Source organism: Callorhinchus milii, unplaced genomic scaffold (assembly GCF_018977255.1).
Source record: "Callorhinchus milii isolate IMCB2004 unplaced genomic scaffold, IMCB_Cmil_1.0 Scaffold6, whole genome shotgun sequence".
Taxonomy (NCBI): domain Eukaryota; kingdom Metazoa; phylum Chordata; class Chondrichthyes; order Chimaeriformes; family Callorhinchidae; genus Callorhinchus; species Callorhinchus milii.
In genome coordinates this window covers 14,703,293-14,726,484 of record NW_024704747.1, presented here as the reverse complement: position 1 = coordinate 14,726,484, position 23,192 = coordinate 14,703,293, and the positions used below count along the sequence as shown (strand labels likewise).

Here is a 23,192-nt window from a genome sequence, read left to right as displayed (position 1 = left end):
CAAACAGTTTCTATTCTCTCCCTCTGCACCTTTGTTGTTGTTGTTGTGTCACTGACAGAAGCCGCTTCTCCCCCCTCCCCCCCGTTACCAGGCAACCAGAGCACTCAGCGGCGGAACCAAAACACCAGCGCACACGCACACACCGCCCACCTCCTGGTGCAACCACTTTTCCCCTCCGGCTTCAGTTTACTATCGCAGAATAAATAGGATTGATACCTGGAGGCGGGTCTATCGAGACCTTTGGGTGACTAAGATAAGAAGCGGTTCACTCTCCGGAGAGTCTCTTGTCATCAAATCAGAAGGGGCGACTGCGAGGAGTTAGAGGGAGGAGTGAGAGCAGCTGCTGGCGCTGTGCGTTGGTTCCGGGCAGTAAGATGGCGGCCCCCTGAGGAGACAGTGCGAGAAGAAGGAGTCCGGCGAAGGTGAGAGAGAGACACCCACACGGTCGAATGAGATGGGAGAGCCGGCGACACGGCTTGGGACGTTCTTCCCGAGGCCGGGAAGGAGAGAGAAAAGCCGCGCTCGGTTGTTGCCACCATTGCCCCGACCGCCACTCCTCCCCGGGCCCGGCGCTCAGCCATGGAGTTCCGGAGAGCAGGGCCGAACGGCTGACAGAAAGCTCGCCCACCTGTGGTGGGGGCAGAGAGGGCAGTGGGCATGAAGGAGGCCGGTGTTCTCCGGGTAGCCGCGTTAGTCGGGTTGCAGGTGGTCCCACAGATAAAATGGGGATGAGACTTGTGGAGGCATTTGAACAGGAAGGCAAGGATTTTGAATTCAAGTGACTGGGGGTCGTGCAGCCAAGTGGGGATGGGGGCGATAACCTGGTGGGGGAGAGGAAACGGGCTGCAGAGTTCTGGATGGTCTGCAGCCTATGTGGGGAGGAACTGGGAAGCCCTGTGGGCAGGGCAAGAGGAGTCCAGCCTGGATGTGATGAAGGCTTGTGTGTCTTCAGTAATGCTGTCATGTGGGAGGGTAGTGAAAAGGGCTTTCTTTCTTCATTCAAATCTCTGAACATAAAACTGCAGAACACCTCAAATTATTTCAAAGACGAAAGTCTGCAATGGCAACTTGCATTTAGCGTCCTTCATGCGGGGTAGCGTCCCAGAGTGCTCCTGTCTGAGCAGCGTGTGAATTACGTTATGGAGAACATGTGGACAGTACAGATTTTTTAAAACAATTAATAGCTCAGAGTGAAACGTAGGCCAGATTTGTAAAAATATCCATTTATATAGATCTCGCATCTTTTATGGTGTAAGAGTTATAGCAACATAAGATCAGGATTATTATATAATATTATTGTATATATTTTATTAGATATAACAGGAATATCCTGTTTCACCTTTCTATTAGATCATGGTCTATCTGTATCTCAACCTCAGTTACCCGCCTTTGCCCCACATCCCTTGATACCTAACAAAAATCTATCCACCTCAGTCTTGAAAATTTGAATGGATCCAGTATGCACAGTCTTTTAGGAGACAGAGAGTTCCAGATCTCCACTACCGTTTGTGTGAAATGAAAGCATTCCTGATTTCACTCCTCAATGGCTTAGCTCATAAATTTCTTATCTCCAATCATGCAACATTCCTCAGGGCTCTGTCCTTTGTCCCCCTCCTCTTCAATATCTATATGCTCGCTCTTGGTGACATCATCTGCAAATATGGAGTCAACCTGATGTTGGATGACACCCAGCTGTACCTCTCTGCCTCAACCGTTGACTCCAGGACCACTACTGTCCTGACAGAATGTCTGTCAGACATCATATCCTGGATGAGAGCTAACTTTCTTCAGTTGAACATCAACTAGGCTGAGGCTCTCCTGATTGGCGCCTCCACGGCTCAGGCCCTGACAGCTTCACCATCCATGGATGCACACTCCTTGTTAAGCCAGTCTGGAACCATGGCATCTTGTTTGACCCTCAACTATTCTTTCTACCCCACACTTGTGCCATGACCAGCTCTAACTTCCCCCATTTCCGCAACATCGCCCGGCTCCACCACTGTCTCACATCGCAGGTAGCCCCCTCCCTTGACTTCTTCAAGACCCATCTCAAGACCTCCTCCACGACCATGCTTTTGACCACTTTGTTTTTTGGATCCATAGTGGATGACCTCACACTTCCCCACATTGAACTCTATCTGCCTCATTTGCCCACTCACTTAATCTGTCTTAAGTCCCTTCGTTACTTCCTGCTCCCATCTGCACAATTTACTGTGCCTCCTAACTTTGTATCATCAACAAATTTGGATATAAAACTCTATTCCTTCATCCAAGTCATTTTTTTATGATGAAAAGCTGAGGCCCCAGTACAGACCCCTGGGGAATGCTATTTGTCGTGTCCCGCCAATTAGAGAATGTTCCCTTTATCCCTACTCTCTGTTTCTTGCCTCCCAACCAGTTACTGAGCCACATCACAAGGTTACCTCTGATTCTATGTGCTTTCATTTTATTAATAACCTCTTGTGCAGAACCTAATCAAATACCTTCAGAAAGTCCATATAGATGACATCTCTAAACACTCTCATATCCACCATGTTAGTGACCTCCTCAAAAAATTCAATTTGATTTGCGTATATGACTTACCCATTACAATTCCACGCTGACCCTCTCGGATTAGCTCATACTTATCCAAATGCTCAGTCACTCTGTCTCTGACGAGAGATTCCAGTAATTTCCCCACAACTGAAGTTAAGCTGACAAGTCTGTAGTTAACTTGCTTCTCCTTCCTCCCTTCTTAAATGATGGAGTGACATTTGCAATTTTCTAATCAAAGGGCACAATTCCCGAATATAGAGAGCTTTGGAAAATTATGACTAACTAGAATGAGACTGCTGGAAACTCATTTCAAAAAGGACACTTTTGTTTCTCCTGTCCCAAAAAATATAGATGAGAAAAAGAGATGAGACTTGCATTTGATTGGCCTGGATCTGATTCTAAAGTTGAAGGGCCAGTGGGAAGAGAACAATTAATTCACATATTGTATTGGTCGTAACTAAAATTTCTTTACTGTGTTTCATGCGTTAGAAACGGTTGTCACAGAAGCAGCCTGAATTCGTATGTAGACTCTTCCTTCAGTGAATCAGTCTGTGGGAGTTTGTCCAAAGCCCTTTCATATAGAAAGCCAGGGAATAAGGAGAAAGGCTCTTTACATCTATACTTCTAATTTTCAGTTTTGCTGTCCTCATGTGAATAACCAGGAGAATTTGAAGCTTCCATGTCTTTTCTGGTAAGTTGATAAATATTCACATTAAAAATATCTTATTCTCATTAAAACTTTCTCCAAACTCTACTCCTGCCTGCTCCAATAACATTCCCGAGTTTATGCCTCATTACTGATTTACTACCAGTGAGAATACGCTTCCACTATTTATCATCTTCTCTAAATCCTTTCTATTCCAGCAAAAACAAATCTGTTTTTTCAAGCCCACCTCTGATGTTTCCATTGGTTCTCATTGTGCTCATTTTCTGTTTCAAGGACTGTTACTGCCTTTCCCGGACGACAATAGAATCAATTGACAATGTGGGCCAACCAGACCATTTGCATCTTGTAAGTTGTAGTTTTGAGTTAAAATTACCATTACAGGCAGCCATAGCAGCATGCTTAGACATTAATATGACCCAGTGGAGTTAGTTACCAGGCTGTCAGCGGTCCAAAAATCCCTGACTATCCAGCTTCCTGGGACATCTTTCCGCCATGAAGGGTGCTATACAAGTGTAATTTGTTGTTGTGCACGTACCAGTCTGCAAGCCTCCCTCCTACTTTTGTGATACATGGTTACCGTGAATGCTCTGTATTGAAAACCATGCCCGATTCTTGATGTAAAATGTGAGGAGACTGGTAAATGCACTGTGACCAAGAAATTCAATCCCTGGACTCAGGTCGCAGCTGCACTTGGTGTTCCACAGGAATGAATCACCAGCTTTCACTCCTGGTTCCTACCCAGTCCTGTGGATGTCTGATGAAGAAGGGATTGGGTTAAACTTGGTCAAAGTACCTGATAACACTGGTGCCTGTGAAATTACATCACAGGTCTGGTCTCAGTAGGGAAGAGAAGAAAACTTGGCATAGGAAGAAAATGTGAGGGGATCTCAGATATACTGTACTGAGTGCATTCTGGATAGAATCGTATTACCCTGGATTGCAGCCAATTGGAGAATCATTTCTCTGGACTGTCCTCCATGAGTCAGCAGCCCTTGCAATACCTCATCCAGGTACCAATTCTTAGCATGCCACTTGCAATAGTGAGGATGAGTAGATTGTTGGGCGGGTGTTTGTATGGAAATTGCAGCCATCTCGGCCCTTCCCCGGTGTCTACAACCATGCACAATCCAATAAAAATCACAGAACAACATTCAAGATTGGAAGCTTGGCTGTTTGTCTCTGCCCTCCACTTTTTCTCCAGCCCTCACATTGCAGATGCAATTGGAATTCAATGTGGGGAAGTGTGAGGTCATCCACTTTGGATCCAAAAATAGCAAAAGAGAATATTTCTAAATAATGAGAAACTAAAAACTGGAAGAGAAAAGGGATTCGGGTGTCACAAATCACTAAAAACAAACTCACAGGTATAAAAAGTTATCAAAAAGGCCAATGGGATGTTCGCTTTTATAATGATGACGATCCTTGCATTTGATCGTGCACCTTATCATGTCTTCGAGGCGTCTCAAAGCGCTTCACAGGATACACAGTAAAGTGAATTGACTGTATATTTTGTGGGCAAAACAGGCACAGCGACGTCCGTCAAACAGTTGTGGATTGAGTGACCAATTTATTATTTTTTTGAAGGATTTGTTTACCTGTGGAAAAGTGATGTGCCAATAAACTAACAATCAGGTTCCTACTTACTGCTAGATAAACAGAGGAGTAAGAAAACGTGCCCAACATTTTACCCTGCAGGGCATTGAATTCAGGTCTCTCACTTGCGAGGCGAGTGCTCTATCCATGGAGCTACAGGAATCCCACTACCGCTTGCCATTGAGACCACTGTCTGGCAAGCTTTCCCGCCACTTGTCCAGCTAGGACCACCCTACCCATGAGTTACAACTTTGGCTTGCAGGGTTAACAGGAGCAGAATGCGTAGGAGGATTCTTTGCCTCCAGTGACTGCTTGAGAGGCAGGTCAGTGATGTTGATGCTAAAATTCAGCCTTGAGCTTGACAGGCCAAATGGCCTCCTCCTATTCTGATGATCTCTCTTCACCCCCCACCCCCCCTGAGTACTTTATCTCAAGGGGACTGGAATATAAAGGAGAGGAAATGATGTTTCAACTGTATAGAGTCTTAGGTCAGATCTCATCTGGAGTACTGCGTTCAGGTTTGGCCTGATTCACCAGAATTATACCAGAGTTAACTAAAATATTTAAATTAGGACAGTTTGCATAAACTTGGTCTATATTCCCTTGAGTTTAGAAGGTTGAGGGGTGATCTAATTGGGGAGATTAAAATAATTAAGATATTTGAGAGATTGATACAGAGAAACTATTTCCTCTGGTGGGGGAATCCAGAACAAGGGGGCATAATCTTAAAATTAGAACTAGGCCATTCGGGAGTGAAATTAGGAGGCAGTTTTCCACTGAAAGGGTAATCTGAAACTCTCCCCCAAGAGGTTGTGGATGCTGGATCCATTCACATCTTCAATGCTGAGGTGGAAATTTGTTAGGTCAGGGTACTAAGAGATACGGGACAAGGGCGGATAATTGGACTTGAGGTACAGATCAGCCATGATCTTATAGAATGGCGGAACAAGTTCAAGGGGCTGAATGGCCTACTCCTGTTTCTATGCAATGAAAGAAAACCAATGTAGATATGGGAAACTTATGGATATGAGAGACGTGTACAGTAACTACAGAGCATCTCAGACATGATTGAGTTACGGCGTTTGCTTGGGAGTCACAACGCATTGTGACAAGAGTTGTGTTTATTCGGTGCAGTCCTCTAGTTTTGCTTTTCTGGAATTGGCCAGTATCAAAACAGAGAGTTTAATGCTGTTTGTAGCAAACCAGCTGGAGGAGTGTGTCCATTTTTTGCCTTTTGTTTGAGAATAGAATGAGGTGTACATTCAATAAATTGACTTCTGTCCCCTTCACAGAGTGATGAATTTTCAACCTATGCAGTCAGAGATGCAGAGATGATATACACAGCCAGTGCCAGTCACTATGAGCTTCTTTCTGAACTAGGTAAAAATATTTTTCTGGTGAGAGTGATAACAGTGATATGGATTCTTCGTGTTACATTTCAAAGTCTCTTTTCTCTGGGGAATCTCTGTCTGTAAATAATGTATTGCTGTCTTGATTGTATGTGTGCACATCTATGCATATATTTTACTATTTCATTTTGTACTAGGTAAGACTTTTTGTAACCGAACCAGAATGACCCTGGCGAGGCACATTCCATCGGGAAACATGGTGGTTGTTAAACAGACTAACATGGACATTTGTTCAGAAGAGAATCTGTCCTTGCTCCAGGTCAGTAAAGCAAATCAGTCCTTTAAACTAAAATAATACTGCATTCATCTTACGAGTAATTTGTTTTGTCAACTTACTTTCTTTCCAAAAGGCTGGAGTATGGTTTCACTAACACTGATTACCTTTCACTTCTTTACCCGAGCCATCCTTTGTGTGTGGGAACCTAAACAGTGAATGCTGGTAGGTTAGTTCCTCTCAGTCAGAAGGAAAGAGTTCAAGCCCTATATCAGGACTTGGAACTCACATACCCAGGCTGACGCTTCAAAGCAGTACTGGCGTGTGCTGCATTGTTTAAGATATCATCCTTCAGATAAGATGTTAAATTGAGGTCCCGTATGCCTGATCAGGTAGATTTTAAAGATCCTGTGACACTATTCAAAAAGCAAAGTGCGTTTCTCCTGGGGTGCTGGCTAACAATCCCCCAATAATATTGGTCACTTAATGGCAGTTTGTGGGACACTGTGTGTGAATTGGTTTGCAGTGTTCACCCATAAAATACTTAGTTGTTACACTCTACGGTATATGCTGTGAAGTGCTCTTACATACAAACATGAAAGGTGCTATATTAAATATAACACAGCATCTCAGCCGAACCTGATCCTGTCTTTGCCCAACATCAACACGTGTGCATTTCCTGGAAAGAAATCACCTAGAAATCAGAGTGGAAACCTTGGTAGATTTCTGCCAAACCACAGGCACTGAGCCCAGTTTTTACTGACCCCATCCTTAACTCTGCCCTGGCTGACATCAGATATTCTCAGCACAGACAAAGATTCAAATTTGCAACCTTCTAGGTCTGCCTGGCCTGATGCTGCAGGCTGCCTGGTAGTGTTCAGTGATTATGCTAGAGATATTGGAATAAGAAATTTATGAATTTGAGTTTATTTGGTATGTACGGAAGACTTATTCTTTCGACGAATAAGTTCACAATATTCTTGTGCAACACCAACTCGCAAGAAAATTCTGGTTTGGTTTCAGAATGAACTACTGTTCTGGCGACTGTTCCGGCACCCTAACATCTTGCCGCACAGAGCTGTGTTCACTGAGGGCAGTGAGCTGTGGGTCATCACACCATTCACAGCCTATGGTAAGAGAAGAGCTGCATCAGTGACTTCTGGTAGTTTCACACTACGCAAAGCACTTAACAGTTGTAGAAAATGCTGATTCAGGTGAACACCATTATCTCACTTCCATGCCCCTCCTAGTAATAATGCTACCTGTTTATAGCATTGGTGTTGTTTGGACCTGCACTAAGTGGACGCATCCAGTACCCCCAAATGCCACTGTTAGTGAGTTAGCTTCCTGCGCTAAAACGTGGTCAACTTTCAAGCTGTCAGGTTGTTGCTAATACTTCCTGTGTGCTCTGTGGCATCGAAGGCGTCCACTGTTTCAGGCTTTGTTTCTAACACAACCACTGAGGTTGGATCCAGAGGACCGCATTATAATAAGGTTACCCTGAAGTTTGACCTTTTCTTTCTGTCCTTGTGTAGGTTCTGCCAGGGGCCTCCTGAAGTCGTATTTTACTGAAGGCATGAATGAAAGCCTTATTTCACATATACTTTATGGAGTCATAAAGGCACTGAATTACATTCACCAAATGCGATGTATTCATAGGTGAGTGATACCATTTGTTAGTGACAAGTATGACACTACCTAACATTTGTAAACCTTTTATTTTAAAAAGCCAGTTTCTCCCCTCTTTGAATTCCTCTCCCTTATTCCAATGCATTTTCAAGGCTGTATTCTAGATATAGACCAGTTCTGTTCATGGGATAATTTGGCTGCTGTTTGCCCACAAAACAGTCACTACGCTTTACAGTAAATATGGATGTCCTCCTGCCGTGAAAGGCATTTTATCAAATTTAAGGGTTATTATTGCTTTTCATAATCTGTACATTATTTCACCTCCAGACTCATTTCTGGATTTAAACTGCAGTTGCACTCTGCTGCCTCACTGAGCAATTTATTGAGAGCAGTTGTAGCTGATATTGTTGTCTGGTGAAGCTTATGTTCTCAGAATTGCAATGAGACACCTTTTCACTCAGGAACTTACCAAGCTGATTCAAGCACAGGAAAAAGGGAGACTTTCATCCTCACTCCTTTCACTGGATTTTTAAACATTTGAATAGGATGTAATAATAATCATTGCATTTGATATAGCGCCTTATCATGTCTTCGAGACGTCTCAAAGCACTTCACAGGATACACTGTAAAGTGAATTGACAGTATATTTTGTGCGTGAACGCAGCAGCCAGTTGCACACAGCAGTGTCCTACAAATGTCACTCCTTTTCATCATTCCTGCACAACTGAGAAATACAGAAGGTAATTGATGGTGGCTGCAGCAAGGGGAGAATGTACTCCCTAGGGTGCAATGTTTCACCCTATTTCCTTTGATTGCACTCACTGGAAGTGGCCTAATTTTATAATGGTTGGTTTGAGATGCATAAACATCCTCCTGATCTGTCACCTACAAATACAGTCACTACACTTTACAGTAAACTGAAGTGCTTTGAGGTGTTTTGATGATGTCATAAAGTGCTGTTTAAAATTGCAAGGATGCCTATTATGACAGAAGTTCTTGTGATGGACCAATACAATGCCACTTATTCATTCTGTGGAAATGAAATTGGGCAACACATGTTTTTTTATTAATATGATGCATGTGATTTGACTCTCTTCTATAGTTTGTCTCTGTGGTTCTCCAATGGGATAAGCTTGCATTATCTATTTTCATTGCTCAAGCTGAAATAAGAGTTTAATCCTATGTCTGACAAGTGACTTTATCCTCCAAATTCCTCTTCAACAGAAGTGTAAGACCCAGCAATATTCTGATATCTGGGGATGGGCATGTTTACCTCTCTGGGCTCCATGGTCTGTGCAGCATGGTAACAGAGGGGCGAAGATCAAAGTTTGTTCACAATTTTCCAGAGTTCAGTGCTTCTATTTTGCCATGGCTGAGCCCTGAAGTTCTTCAACAGGTAAATTTCAGCTCCTTGCAATTTTTTTCAACATGGAACATTATTCTTGTGTTACTGAAATCTTGGGATTTTCATGTTTCAATGTCTCAAAATGTCACCTTAGTTGCCCACCTCATAAGGGTGTTATACTGAAGGGTGTTATAAAAAGGTTCCCTGCATTTACACTGATCAGTCTGTCAAGGACTGGACATGAAATTAAAATTATCAAAGCAAACCAAGAGAGAGGTTGTGAAGTTTATATACAAAAGGTTATTAAGAAATGAAATGCTCCAACAAAAATGGTGTTTGAAGTAAAATCCATGGAGCTTTTAAAAGGGAATTAGACAAATATTGGTAACATAAAAATATAAGAGTATTGGAATGAAGTGATAGAGGAGGGGGTTAAATGAATAACTTGCGTGGTACAATTCTAAAATCCTGAAGCAAGCTTTTAAAAGCTTTTAGCTTTTAAAATCCCATCTTTCCTTCCACACTAGGATTTGCACGGGTATGATGTGAAGTCTGATATCTACAGTCTTGGGATTACAGCATGCGAGCTGGCTAGAGGCCAGGTTCCCTTTCAGGGTATGCGTCCTACCCAGGTAATCTCTTTTGACCCGAACCTCCGCACATTTGATGTCGTAGTAATTGTAAAGTGCTTTGATCCATTTTCACAGTAATGGTGCTAATAAAATGCAAAATGGTTCAGAGAAAGTTGATAATTTTCCTCACGAGGTGAAGTTCTTTCCTATGATTGCTGTCACTGTTCAGTGGTGAGTTGCTCAACATTGATCAGAGCAATGCTACATACAACCTGAGCTTTATTGATGCTTTCAGTGTGGCTATAGAAGGGAATGAGTTCCATACTACGGCACTTGGGGTCTGAGAACGCAGCAAAAAAATGCAAACTTGGGAAGAAGGGTTAGTTGCTGCAACAGATGTAAGAAAATAGTCTGACTACCTGTAGAACAAAGTACTATACAGGAGAATAGTGCCATTAGTATGAGCCACAATGTATGACATTGTGAAAGATTCCAGCAAATATAAAAAGGTTTTGCAGGATCTGTGTGGATTAAACTATTCTGAGATCTAGACTAGAATTTAGCCCAGATTGATGGCACTAATCTCAATAATAATCTAATAATAATAATCTCTCTGCAAGGGTTGTGTGGGCAACCAGGCACGAACGTGGCACCAAGGATGCTGGATGGAACCGTTTTAGAAGCTCTTCTGATGTTGCTCTAGGGAACATTACTATTCAGCTGGGGAACTTGGGGAACTGAAACTGGAAAAGGGTTTAGCTCTAACAACCCTCACTTTGATAAAAGAAATGAACACACATACATAAGTGCAGCATTTATAGTTGAAGTAAGGGGATGGAGCAGATTGCCTAATCCTTCTAATATTTCCCAGATGCTTCTCCAGAAGTTGAAGGGCTCCTTGTGCATGTTGGACCTCACTTTTCCTCCAAGGGAACTCAGGATGAAGAACTCCTGCTCCGGCATGGACTCCGGCATCGATGAGAGTGTTGCTACCAGCAGTATGATGAGAACAAACACGAGTGAACAATCCCAGAGTGCCATGTGCAGAAACCTCTCTGCAAACTTTCACAACTTTGTAGAGCAGTGTCTGCAGAGACATCCGGAGAATCGGTGGGTCTGTTGCCTTTTTTTGTTTTTTGTTTTACATCCATCTGTTTGTAAAACAAACATCTGAATCCATCAATCCATCCAATCCATCTGAAAATCCAAATTTTCGTTAAGAGAAAGTCTCTGTTTTTAATGTGATCCCCACACCTCTGCTGCAGGAGGCACATGGTATCCTTCTCCCCAGTTTCTAAAGACAGTTAGCAGTTTAGGAACCCAATTTTATTCCATCAGCTTTTACCGGAAGTGAAGAACTTACCTCTGGTACAGCATTAGAAAGAGAATCCACAGAACAGGAAAAGAAGATCATTTGGCAGGATCTCCTTGGAGTGAGCTGGCTCCAAGGTGACTCGTTTGACAATGGATCCAGTTCCTGAGCAAGGGCACTGCAGGACAGCTTAGCTCATCAGCAGGATTTAGGGCAGACAAGTTACTGTGAGCAGGGAGTCTTCCCACTCAACTTCTCCAGCGTCTTGGGACATCCTCCTGACGTGAAAGGTGCTACACAAATGTCATCTTGTTGTTGTTAACCTTGCAAGCCAAAACACTAATGGGTAAGTTTGTCCTAGCTGGACAAGCAGCAGCTGGAAAGCTTGCCTGACACTGCTTTCAGTGGCAAGCTATGCTGTTTTAGCTGATTGAACTCCAGTAGTATCCCATTGAACACTGGGGTCCCCAAGACTTGGCTCTCACCAAGTTGTTCCTAATACTTTCCGTATTTGGGTAAGCAGTGTGTGTCCCTCCAGGGAAAGAGAGCTCATTCTACAGAGAGAGAGAGAGAGACACACACATGCAGAGAGAGAGATGCATACATGGAGTTCTATAGCATAATGGTTAGTGCACTCGGCTCGCTAGCGAGAGGACCCGGAATTGATTCGATTCCTGGGCAGGGCAAAACCTAAGGCAAGTTTCCTTACTCCACACACTCCTCTGTTTACCTAGCAGTAAGTAGGAACCTGCTTGATTGTCGATTGGCAGATTGCTTTCTGTGGGTAATAATCCTTCTTAAAAAAAATAATGATTTGGTCACTCAATCCACGACTGTTTGTGGGACACTACTGTGCACAATTGGCTGTGATGGTTCACCCACAAAACAGTCACTAGAATTTACAGTATATTCCCTGAAGCACTTTGAGACGCCTCGATGACGTGATAAGACGCTTTATCAAATGCAAGTTATTACTATTTTATTACATTTCCATAAGTAGACAGCATCCTTCAGCAGCAAATGTTCCACAGGACACTGTTCTTTTCAGTCTGTACGCATTGATCTCACCTGATAACCTGAATCTTTATTCAAGCTGCAAACTTCTTAATCTGCCACCAGTGCTGTTAGATTATTGCACAAGCTAATCACTGCTTTTCACAAAAAATTCCCTTCGCTGCTGATTGACTATTGGTGTTTTATAAGATATACAAGCTGTAAACTTCTGATGTGAAATTTTAAATCTTCTCTTCTGTTCTAGACCAACAGCAAGGGCCTTGTTAAATCACTCATTCTTCAAACAGGTAGGTGTTTTATCCCTGGCTTTTATTCAGGGTACATACCTCAATATATATGTCTTAGCATACGTTAGTGTTCCCCAAGGTAATGTGCAGGCTACACTGGAATTTTACCTGGAAGTTGGAAGTGCCACATTGTATAGTCAGTAATCAGTATTGCCACTACCGTTGAACTCCATTCAGGCACCTCCTGTTGAGCCGTAATCATTTTTGGTTATGAACCAGTGATTCCAGTACTGTATATAGAAACTACAACACAGCAAAAATATTCCTCTATTTCCTCTGATTTCCTCTTAATTATTGCTTCATTCGGTTCCAATGGGGGTGTAAATGATGTGAGCAAATATAAGGGACATATTGCATTTGGCAGGATAGAATTTCTCCATTTTAAAAACAATTCACACAAAACAAGCGATTGTTTCTTATGTTTCCTTTAAGCATTAAGTGTAGACCATCAGTGCAGGTGATTCAGACCATCATACGGTAAATTAGGTTTAAAAGGAAGTTTAAGAAAAGACAATCTTATGAGAAGGTTGCCGAACCTTGCTCTCAGCTTTAATTTTATTTTTCTGTAGGTGAAAAAACAGACCAGAGCAATGCTGCTGAATCTCCTTCTACCAGCGATGCCCCTGTCTAGTGCTCGAGCCACGGCAGAGACTTCACAGCAAAATGGAAACGCTCCCATCAGTCCCATGCAGGAACTGGACGATGACTGGGACTTTTAACCAAATCTCTTTGTTTTTTTTTCCAACCTCTTCTCTCACCTTCAAAATATACACACATACATGCACAATACAACATTGCGTTTATACAGCGCCTTTTCCAGGGCGCTGGGACAAGATTGAGTTGGTTAAATGGGAACCACTTGCTTTGTAGTTGTTGCCGGTGTATCAATACAAGAAGTGATTCAAGCCAGAGAATCTGATGCACAGAATTAGGCCACTCACTGTATGAGTTACATGTCACTGAACACCCGTGATTTGCACTTCAGGAATTCAGCACTGTATACTGAGAGCAGTCGTTTATCCAGCTTGATCCAAATTCATTGTGGTACCCATTTGGAGCAATGTCACCATTACAAGTGGTGATTTTTATACTCAAGTGTTGAGACATGTCCTTGAATGGTGCTGTGGGATCTCAGCTTTGCCAAGGTGCCCAAACTGGCTATATGTACAAATGTAATATTTTTAGAATGTGTCCCTTTTATTTTCTTGCAGGAACAGTGTTATAACCAGTCTGGATGTATTATTAAAGAAAGGACTAGGCAGCCCAGTGGTGCAGTGTGTTGGTGTATTGATGAGATATGTCTTAGAAAGATTTTTAGCTGTACGTCTCCACAAGTTGTGCTCCTGAGCTTATTGGGAAAGGGGTGGATGAGCATAGAGAGGAAAATAGAGAAGAAACCGAAAGATAAGTTAGCTAGAGATGTCTCCTCAACTCCAGTTGCAGAATATGGGAAGATGGAGAATTGGGGAAATGTCTCTCAAACTGTAGAATGATACAATTTTTATTTGTTTCCATTTAAAATGGGGGAAGAGTAACCATATTCTCAAAGCTCTCATCCAAACAGAATGTAAAATGTTTTATGCCATTTATAGCTTCCATATGTTAAATGGGGAGAAGGAGAGCACAGTCCAGAGGTGTTTGCACTGTTTGCTTTCACCAGTTACTACAAGTATATATACCACAGTGCCTTCAGTCTATTTTAACATGGAATGCACGCAGTATTACAAAATGTGGTTGGAGTGAATGTATTGGGAATGGAGCAAGAGTTTCACCTAACTTTTATCTTGGCGTGCAGGTTAAACTGGACAAATCAAAAAACATGTTTCTTCAGGTAACAACACTACTTTGCTGCTATTTTCAGCAGATCATGTCTGTATGAGGAGCACAATTTGAAAATAAATACTTAAATGAATAAAATATAAATGTTTGCAGTATTTCAACCTTCAGTTGTTTTTCCAACCAATGCTACATTATAATAATAATAATAATGCTTTTCACGTCGGGAGGACGTCCCAAAGCGCTTCACAGAATATACTGTAAAGTGAATTGACTGTATATTTGTGGGCAAACGCGACAGCCAGCAATGTCCCACAAACAGTCGTAGATTGAAAATGACAAGTTTTATTATTTTTTTTTTGGAGGGATTATTATTAGGCGTGTGGAGTAAGGAAACTTGCCCAAGGTTTCGCCCTCTGCCTGGAATTGAACCCAGGTCTCTCACTTGCAAAGCGAGTGCTCTAACCACTGAGCTACAGGACTCTTACTGAGTATGTGGGTGTATTTAGATCCAGGTTTGCCAATTTTACTTTTCTAATCTTATCCCACATTAAAATGTTCATTATATTTATTATGTGAGCACCCATGACAGTTAATAAAATGAAGACATAATGGAATACATTTGTATCACAGACCACATAATGGCCCAAACAATGGTTTGAATATATCTACAGTAAAGGTCTTTTTTACGCCCACAAAATACAGTCAATTTACTTAACAGTGCGTTCTGTGAAGCGCTTTGAGATGTCTCGAAGATGTAATAAAGTCCTATAACAAATGTAAGGATTATTATTACAACATTAATGGGGAGAGTTTACATAATTAAGGCCACTATGAAATGTGACTAAACAATGTGGATTCCAAACCTGGGTACTAAAAACTGAAGGATAAAGCAGGGACAAAGCAGCAAATGCAAAAACATTATTTCAATATCCTAATTTGGTATTCAGGAAAAATGTCAAAACACAAAGGGAATTAAAAAGGGCCCAAAAGAAATTGAGCAGAAGATATTGAACATAATAAATTACTATTTCTTGGAGGTTTTTAACTAAGGAGGACACTATAAAGTATGCCTGTCAACATTCAGCAAGCAGCATTTGAGCTCCAGAACTTTGACACAAGTGAAGCTGATGTTACAGATACAGCACCTTATCACATCTTCGAGATGCTCAAAGCGCTTCTCACAATACACTGCAGTTAGTTGACTGTTTTGTAGTGAAACACGGTAGCCAATGGCGCACAACTGTCTCCATCCTATGTTCATGAAAGGTAACAGAACTACACACAGCAATTATAGACCCATTAACCTGACCTCAATAATTGGAAAAATGATGGAGACAACCATCAGAAAGAAAATGGAAGCTGCTTGTATACTATTAATCTAATCAAAGACAGCAGCATAGGTTCAGAAGGTTGACTGACCAACTTGAGCTTTTTTTGATGAGGTAACAACCCAAATTCCTAGTTGAAAGCTATGTGACATAGTATATCTGGACCTCCAAGAGGAATTTAACAAAGCAACACATGAAAGACTCCTTCACGGACAGGTCATTGGGTATCACTTGCAATACATGGATTCAAAATTATCTGAAGGGTAGGAAGTAGAGGATCATTGTTAGGCAGTTATGTCAAAATAGGGGTCGTTATTAGTAGGGCACCTCAGTTCATACTGCGACCCCTTCTGGTTTCTTTTATGTATTCATGACCTGGATTTGCAGAGGTATGTAAGGTAATTACATTTGCAGATAACACCAAGTTGTGGGAACTGTGGAATCACAGCAGGTAGCAACAGTCTTACAAAGAGTGATTGATAAGGTATTCAGGTGGAATGATGACGAACAAATGAAGTTCACTACAGATAAATGCAAGGTACTAACTACATATAGGAAGTAAGAATAGAAAATACCTTATAGAGATGAGCAAGATTTTAAATGGGACTGAGACAATACTTTCAGATGCAATGAAACGGCAGAAAAAGTACAGGTTCAGGGTTCCAAAGAACAATTTCAGGACAGGTGCCATGATGTATTTCTTTACCCAGAGGTAATTAACAATGCAACAGTTTATTAAGAATGGTGGTTGAGGCCAGGACATTGGACCCATTTAAAAAAACGGCTCAATGCTGTGCTACAAGGATGATCGGATAGATACTGTGAAGGACAAGATAAAGTGGGTCGAAGGGCCCCCTACCAATCCGATCTGGTTTACATGCCAACTTCTCATTCTGGAATGCTTTTCTCTAATCTGCAGTGGAACATGAGGACAAATGAAATTTCAGAACTTGAATACACTGGGGCCCAAGGTGTTGTGTGGAGTGAGGAGAGCTCACTGAATATTACCGATAAATGCGTTCAAGACTGAAGCGTTCTCTGGACAATAGTCTTAAGCTTTATTTATTACAAATACGTAAAGCAGGGTTGTATATGAGTATAAATACATGCAGAACTTTAGATATATGGTGTACTTTCCTTTCATCTGCTGCATTGTGTGGTTTTGAGGAAAACATAGCAAGTCTCCATGTCATATGGGGTTGAACATGACTGATGAGACTTCCCATCTTCATCTCGAATCTGCATTCATGATGGGGGCTTCTGCTCCTGCCCCTTGTGTGACCTGCTGATGTTGGGGTTCACCTCCTGCCCGCTTTCCTGCTCGCTTTGTTGCTGCACACTCTCCTGCTGCTGTTCCATTTCAAGCTCTTTCTGTGCCGCAGTCACCAACTGTTTGTACTTGCTGTCCGCAGGGTATTCCACATCAAGGTCATGCACAGTCAGTGGATCACCTGTGGAAGACCCCGATGTTCTGACTACATTGGTCTTGAAAATCTTCTTGTCTGGAGAATGTTGAGATTTTGCTACATGGCAGGCTTCACTCCACGACTTTCCTCTCTCCTTTTTGGATCTTGTGATAAGAGTCGTCTGTTGTTCCTTGGATTGTATTAGAACCACTGGATAATCTTCTTTTGTAATCTTCTTTCGGCCAGGCGGCAAGAAGCACAAGATGTTTTTCTGTCGATCTGCAACCACTAATTTTCGAATCGTTGATTTTCGTTTTGAACAATGCATCTTTTTTTTAAAAAGAGGAATAATTAACATTTTTCCTTCCCTCACTTCCCCCCTCTCCCTCAATCCTCTCCTGAAGGTGCTGGCCCATTCAGACATATGGGTGCTGGCCCTCCTCTATACCTTGCCTAGGTGGCCATTCTTCATTTACAAGTACAGACAAGTGAGGGCCAGTGGGCTCCTGAAATGTGGAGGCCATCTCTGCCAAACACAATCCTGTCCTGTCATTCACAACATGTGTTGTCCGACAGCTGTCTTTTTCCTCCTACTCTCTGGACCAGGAGCATGGAGGCTAATTGTAGCAGCTCTCCACCTTTCATGTTTAAGATCAGCCACCTCATCACAGCCCAAGGGTTCAACTAAACTGCCAATTTACAATGTAAACTAAACAGTCACGTAAGTCTTACTAACTGAGCCATAAATAACAGGACAGGAGCTCCATTAGGGTTTTTATTTTAGTGTGGTAAGACAATGACATCTAGTATATGGCAGAGCATCAGCAATCAATTATTTATGTCTGGAGATTTCTGTGCAAATTTTAAGGTCTTTCTTCAGTGGACACTGAAGTGGTTTGCATGGCCAATCTGTCTACACACTGGATGCTCTGCAGAACGTCAAACGGCATAATTTCATACACACAAAGTGCTCCTCTCCAAATTTCAAACGAAAAATGCAAACAGCAAGCAATCCAGTTGGACAACACTACTGGTCACCCTCCCCTGAAAGGCCTTTTCCCGTTTATTACATTCTGCTTCCTATTGTGAAGACGAATGTTAATTCAAATAGTTAATTTCATGAAATAGCAGTAAGTAGGAACCTGGTTATTAGTCAATTGGAAGATCACTTTTCTGGAAGTAATAATCCCTTCAAAAAAAAAATTGGTTTTGTGGGGCACTGCTGGGCACAATTGGCTGCTGCATTTCGCTCACAAAACATACAGTCAGTTCACTTTACAGTATATTCTGTGAAGTGCTTTGAGACATCTAGAAGATGCGCTATATAAAATTCAAGGATTATTATTATTATCTTTTATAAGGGAAGCTGTAGAATATTTATTGATCCCTACATCTTCAATCTTCAACCCTAGTTGGCTTTCCAATAGCCCACACTGGAGCAATGCCATCTCTATAGCCTTCATACCTATTACCTGACAAAATCTTACAATAAAATGTAGTTAGTGACTGTGAATTTTATAGACGAATAAGGCATCCAATTTGCGCACAGCAGTGAAGGGAATATCCAAACGTATCTGGGGTATTGTTGGCCAGGAGAATCTCCCCTCTCTTTTCAAGTAGTGCCACTGGATCTTAAACACCCACCTGAACAGGCAGAATGGGACTTGGTTCAATGTCTTTCTCTGAAGGATGGCACTAACAATCTAGTGCACTCCTAGTATTGTATTGAAGTATCATCTTAGACTACATGAGATGAAGGCTTAAACCTACAACCTTTTGTCTCAAAGGCCACCAACTGAGCCAGGCTGGCACACAACTTAGTACTATCCACTGAGCCAGGCTCAGGTGACTAGAGGGATGGGAATGGGTTTGCTTACTGGATATAAATTATTTGTCAAAAGAAGTCAGAAGGTAGATTCATTTCTCAGGAGCCATAGTGCTTACTGAAATAGCATGACTAATGTTGAATTTAATATTACTAGAATTCTCAGCAAACACATCCATTCTCCATACCTTTTGATTTTCTCTTGAAGAACCACGCATCTTTCTCTCCGATTTGAAGCTCTTTTTCCACTCTTCTGCTTCCAGTTCATTCAGCACCGAGGGAATCAAAATTCCAATGCTATCTGTCTCCGCTATAGGGGAATCCAGATCAAGACCCTTCGGCAGGATGTGTACAGCGGCTTGCTCATCTTTTCTGAAACCAAATGCCTTTCTGGTTTCCACAGTATTTTGAGGTTGCTGTTTCTTCTCGGTGGATTCTTGTAACCCAGGATGGGACTGGTTCTTGCCTGCTGGATAAAATGAGCTGGCTGTAGATGTGTTGGCTGCATAGCTCATAGGTTCGGTTTGTGGGCCTGAAATCATTGTTACTGGAAACGTCATTATTCCTGTTTGCAGCGAGTCAGTGTTTCTTTGTGAATGGTTCTGTATTGAAGAAGGAACAGTTTAGTCGCAACAATGGACTATATTTTCATGTAATTGCCCTTCCCTCAAAACACTTAAACCAAACAAGTGAGCTGCAGTTTATGTGAGAGGAGATACTGCTGTTTTTACGAGTGATGTTGGGAGACACAACACTATTTATTGTGCGTGCAAACTTATCCCAACAATTGTAAACATCTTAACATTTTATAATTCTTTCAGTCTGTATCTATTGAATATGGTTCCACAAATGCCAGTTGTCCTCCACAAATTGTCATTCACAAATAACAATAATTCTTGCATTTGATATTGCACTTTGTCATGATGTTCGAATGTCTCAAAGCACTTCACAGGATATACTATAAAGTGGTGTAACTGTGTGTATTTTGTGGGCAAATGCAACAACTAACTTGGTTCCAAATAGCCATGGAGTGAATGACTAACTTTATTTAGGGGATTGTTGGCAAGGACACTAGGAGAAACTCCTTTCTCTTTTTAACTAGTGCCATGAAATCTTTAATGTCCATCTGGATAGGCAGATAGGACTCGGTTTAGCATCTCAACCCAAGTACAGCGCCTCTGACAATGCAGCACAACCCCAGCACTGCACTTCAGCAACAGCATAGACTACCCGGATTCCAAGTCCTGATGTAAGCCTTCAATCCACAACCTTCTGATTTAGGAGGCGAGAGTGCTATCAAATGAGCCATGCTGACACACAATAATTTACACAGCCAACTTGGATCCCGTCCACACCCACATCTACGCATCATCCACCAGGCCAGGGGGAGGAGCGGGAAATAAGTTAGTGATTAGAAGCAGCGACTCTGGCTGACTGCTTCCTCCCTAACTCAGAAGAGCTAAGGCTAATTGTAGAACCATGGCTGATATCAGCTAACACACAATTTGCAGTAGAGAAGGGGGCAGTGGTATACTACGACATGAAGGTGCCATAGTAAATGAAATGATTTACATTTCATATCTGCTGCTGTTATTCAATTAATTGAACATCAGACATGGTTCTGTGTGCGTAAGACAAAAAAGAACATTGTCCATGGCAGAATCACATTATTGGGGGTCAGCTGGGTTTCTGACACATGTGGAAACCCATCACCGTGTTTAAGATTATACAAACCAAAGAGTTCCATCCATCCCATCTATACATGGAAATTCCATCAATATTTCTTGGAATGGAATGCACACTCTCCCCCATGGAAGGAGTCCCTGCCTCCAGTGACTGGTCTGTCTTTCCATGTACTGCTGATGAGCCAGGCTGGCTGTGCTGTCATCAGCAGTACCCTGGAATACTGCGGTCCCACCTGACTAAGGAACTATACTACCAGGTCCATCACAGAGGGTTGTCTTGATTCTGACATTCTATTGCCAAACATATCACCTTGGAGCCAGTTAAGCTCTAAGCACACCCCGCTTACCTACCCCACAAGGAGAATAGCACTAATTGGTTATTTAAGAGTCATATAAATTTTAAAGTTGCTAAAACTTCTCTGGACACTCATACCTTTTTTGGCTCTACTGAGTTTCTTGGCCTGCATTTTAAAACCCTCTGTTCTACTGCCTTTTCTTCAACTTCAAGTTCTTCCAGTGCGGCCCGAATTATTTTGTCTGGTTCATCTTTCACTATGACTGGTTGATCCTTGTCCTCATGCTCAGCCAGGGGGTGGACTGAAGGTTTAGTCAATTCACGCTTCACTGTCCTTTGACGTTTGCATTTTGTAGCTTTAAGTGTCTTGGCCTCAACTGTACCTTGGGTCTTCTCTTTGCTCGTTGCCCTAAGGGGCACTACCACAATTTCAGGTAGTTCTGCAACTTCTGGATAGCTTGTGAATGTCACAAGCACATCCGTTGGCGCATCAGGTACCCCAAGATCATTTTCGCGCCCTTCTTCTGAATCATGTGCCCTTGTTAACCCTGTCTGGATTAAAAAGGATGAGAGAGCTTAGAAATAGGAATCAAGTTTATTCATGAAATTTCCCAACCACTTCGCACAGAGCTTTCACCTTTACAGTGAACAGTGGGATATGGGTGACCGAAAGCCAAGTAAAGCCCAGCAGGTATGCAGAGGGCCTCAGTCATATAGCCCAGCAGGTATGCAATCAGGAAGGCCTCGGTCTTGCTGACCTTCAGTTGTAGAAAGTTGGCTCTCATCCAGGACTTGATGTCAGACAGACAGTCTGTCAGGACGTCAGTTGTCCTGTAATCGACGGTGGAATTGGGTGTCATCCGCGTACATGTGGAAGTTGACCCCATGTCTGCGGATGATGTCACCAAGGGGAGCATGTAGAAGTTGAAGAGGAGGGGACCGAGGTCAGAGCCCTGAGGAACTCCACACAAGACTGTGCGGGGGCTGGAAGAGAAACTGTTGGCGGAGACAAATTGGAGATGGTGTGAGAGATAAGACCTGAACCACTCAAGGACAGAACCATGAAGGTTGAGGTGAGAGGAGAGGTGGTGGAGGAAGATGGAGTGGTCCACGGGATCGATTTACCTACTTACTGCTAGGTAAACAGAGGCATGTAGAGTAAGGAAACTTGCCCAACATTTCGTCCTGCCGGGAATCAAACCCAGGTCTCTCGCTTGTGAGGCGAGTGCTGCAACCATTGAGCTGCAGGACGTGTGGGTCTTGTTACTTACTTCCTGCTCCTGACCCATGGGCCCCTGAACCTTCGGCACTGGCTCCTGAATTTTAGGCTCAGGTTCCTGAACTCCATATCTCTGAATCTTGAGCTCCTCAAGTTTTGGCCCCTGAACCTCTGGCCCATTAATCTCAGGCTCATAAACCTCTGGGTTCTGAACATTGAGGATCATTGATTTCTCATCATGAGCTCTCTGGAAGAAAAATAATGTAATAATCAGTGACCAACATGCGTAGCTCTTCACACAGACATAAACACAGCTTCTTCTGTCTGTACAACCCCACCACACACCCAGCACCGCCTCCACACACAGAGTTAATCACTTACTAAACCAGGGTTGCAGAGAAACAATTAGGTTATGAGAAATATGCTGCCTGCCTGCTCATAGCCCAGTACAATTTCTCCAAGTCTCTCTGTGGCGCGAACAAACAGGGTTAATTTCATGAGTTATCTGCCACTCTGTTAAGCCACCCAATATGAAGTGTGCAGCACAGATCCACAGTCATTACTAGCAAGTAGAAGTTACAGATTTATCAGATGGTAAATTCCACAGGTTACAGCAAAACAAACAATTCATGGATAGTACAGTATTACACAGAACACTACGGGGCATTCAACCTAACTAGTCTATCCAGTGTTTGTATTCTAATATGAGCCTCCAACGCTCCTAATCCCGTTTATTCTCTTCTCGCTCAAGCATGATAGGACATTCCACCTATGCTATACTGCACTGCTTCGGAGCTATGTCCCGAGAAATCTGATAGTAAATAGTACAAAACCAGAGGATTCTGTAGAAAATCGTGATTGTGACATGTGAACCCTGGTATCTGCTTTGGCTATGTTATCATGCAGTTGCTCTCTCTACCCACCTTCCTATGAGTAAGCCTTTGAACACCATTATATCATTGTGCCCAGCTTTTAAGAAATTGGAGTTTCAAGGCAGCACATCTTGTGTTCTTAGTTTAGGAATAACTGTACAATTATTAACAGTTGAATTGAAATGATTTTAATTGATGCAATTCAT

The 23,192-nt window shown here is 42.4% G+C and overlaps 2 protein-coding genes across 2 annotated transcripts in view; one reads left to right on the top strand and one right to left on the bottom strand.

The window, feature by feature from the left end:
* Window positions 1-351: 351 nt before the first annotated feature.
* On the top strand, window positions 352-14,510 carry stradb (STE20 related adaptor beta). Its single transcript, NM_001292680.1, is given in 12 exon segments — window positions 352-422; window positions 3,171-3,226; window positions 3,476-3,547; window positions 6,088-6,175; window positions 6,342-6,463; window positions 7,442-7,550; window positions 7,954-8,077; window positions 9,272-9,443; window positions 9,920-10,024; window positions 10,836-11,074; window positions 12,535-12,577; window positions 13,147-14,510. Coding segments are annotated over 11 exon segments (1,236 nt in total). The 5' UTR covers window positions 352-422; window positions 3,171-3,214; the 3' UTR covers window positions 13,297-14,510.
* A 2,218-nt stretch (window positions 14,511-16,728) lies between these two features.
* LOC103176927 overlaps window positions 16,729-23,192 on the bottom strand; it is a 37,105-nt gene continuing 30,641 nt past the window's right edge. The window contains exons 20-23 of the mRNA XM_042336219.1: window positions 22,167-22,361; window positions 21,034-21,447; window positions 19,104-19,517; window positions 16,729-17,418 (exon numbers count right to left, since the gene is read on the bottom strand). Coding sequence (XP_042192153.1) covers window positions 16,930-17,418; window positions 19,104-19,517; window positions 21,034-21,447; window positions 22,167-22,361 — 1,512 coding nt within the window. The 3' untranslated portion in view covers window positions 16,729-16,929. The remainder of the gene's footprint in view (window positions 17,419-19,103; window positions 19,518-21,033; window positions 21,448-22,166; window positions 22,362-23,192) is intronic.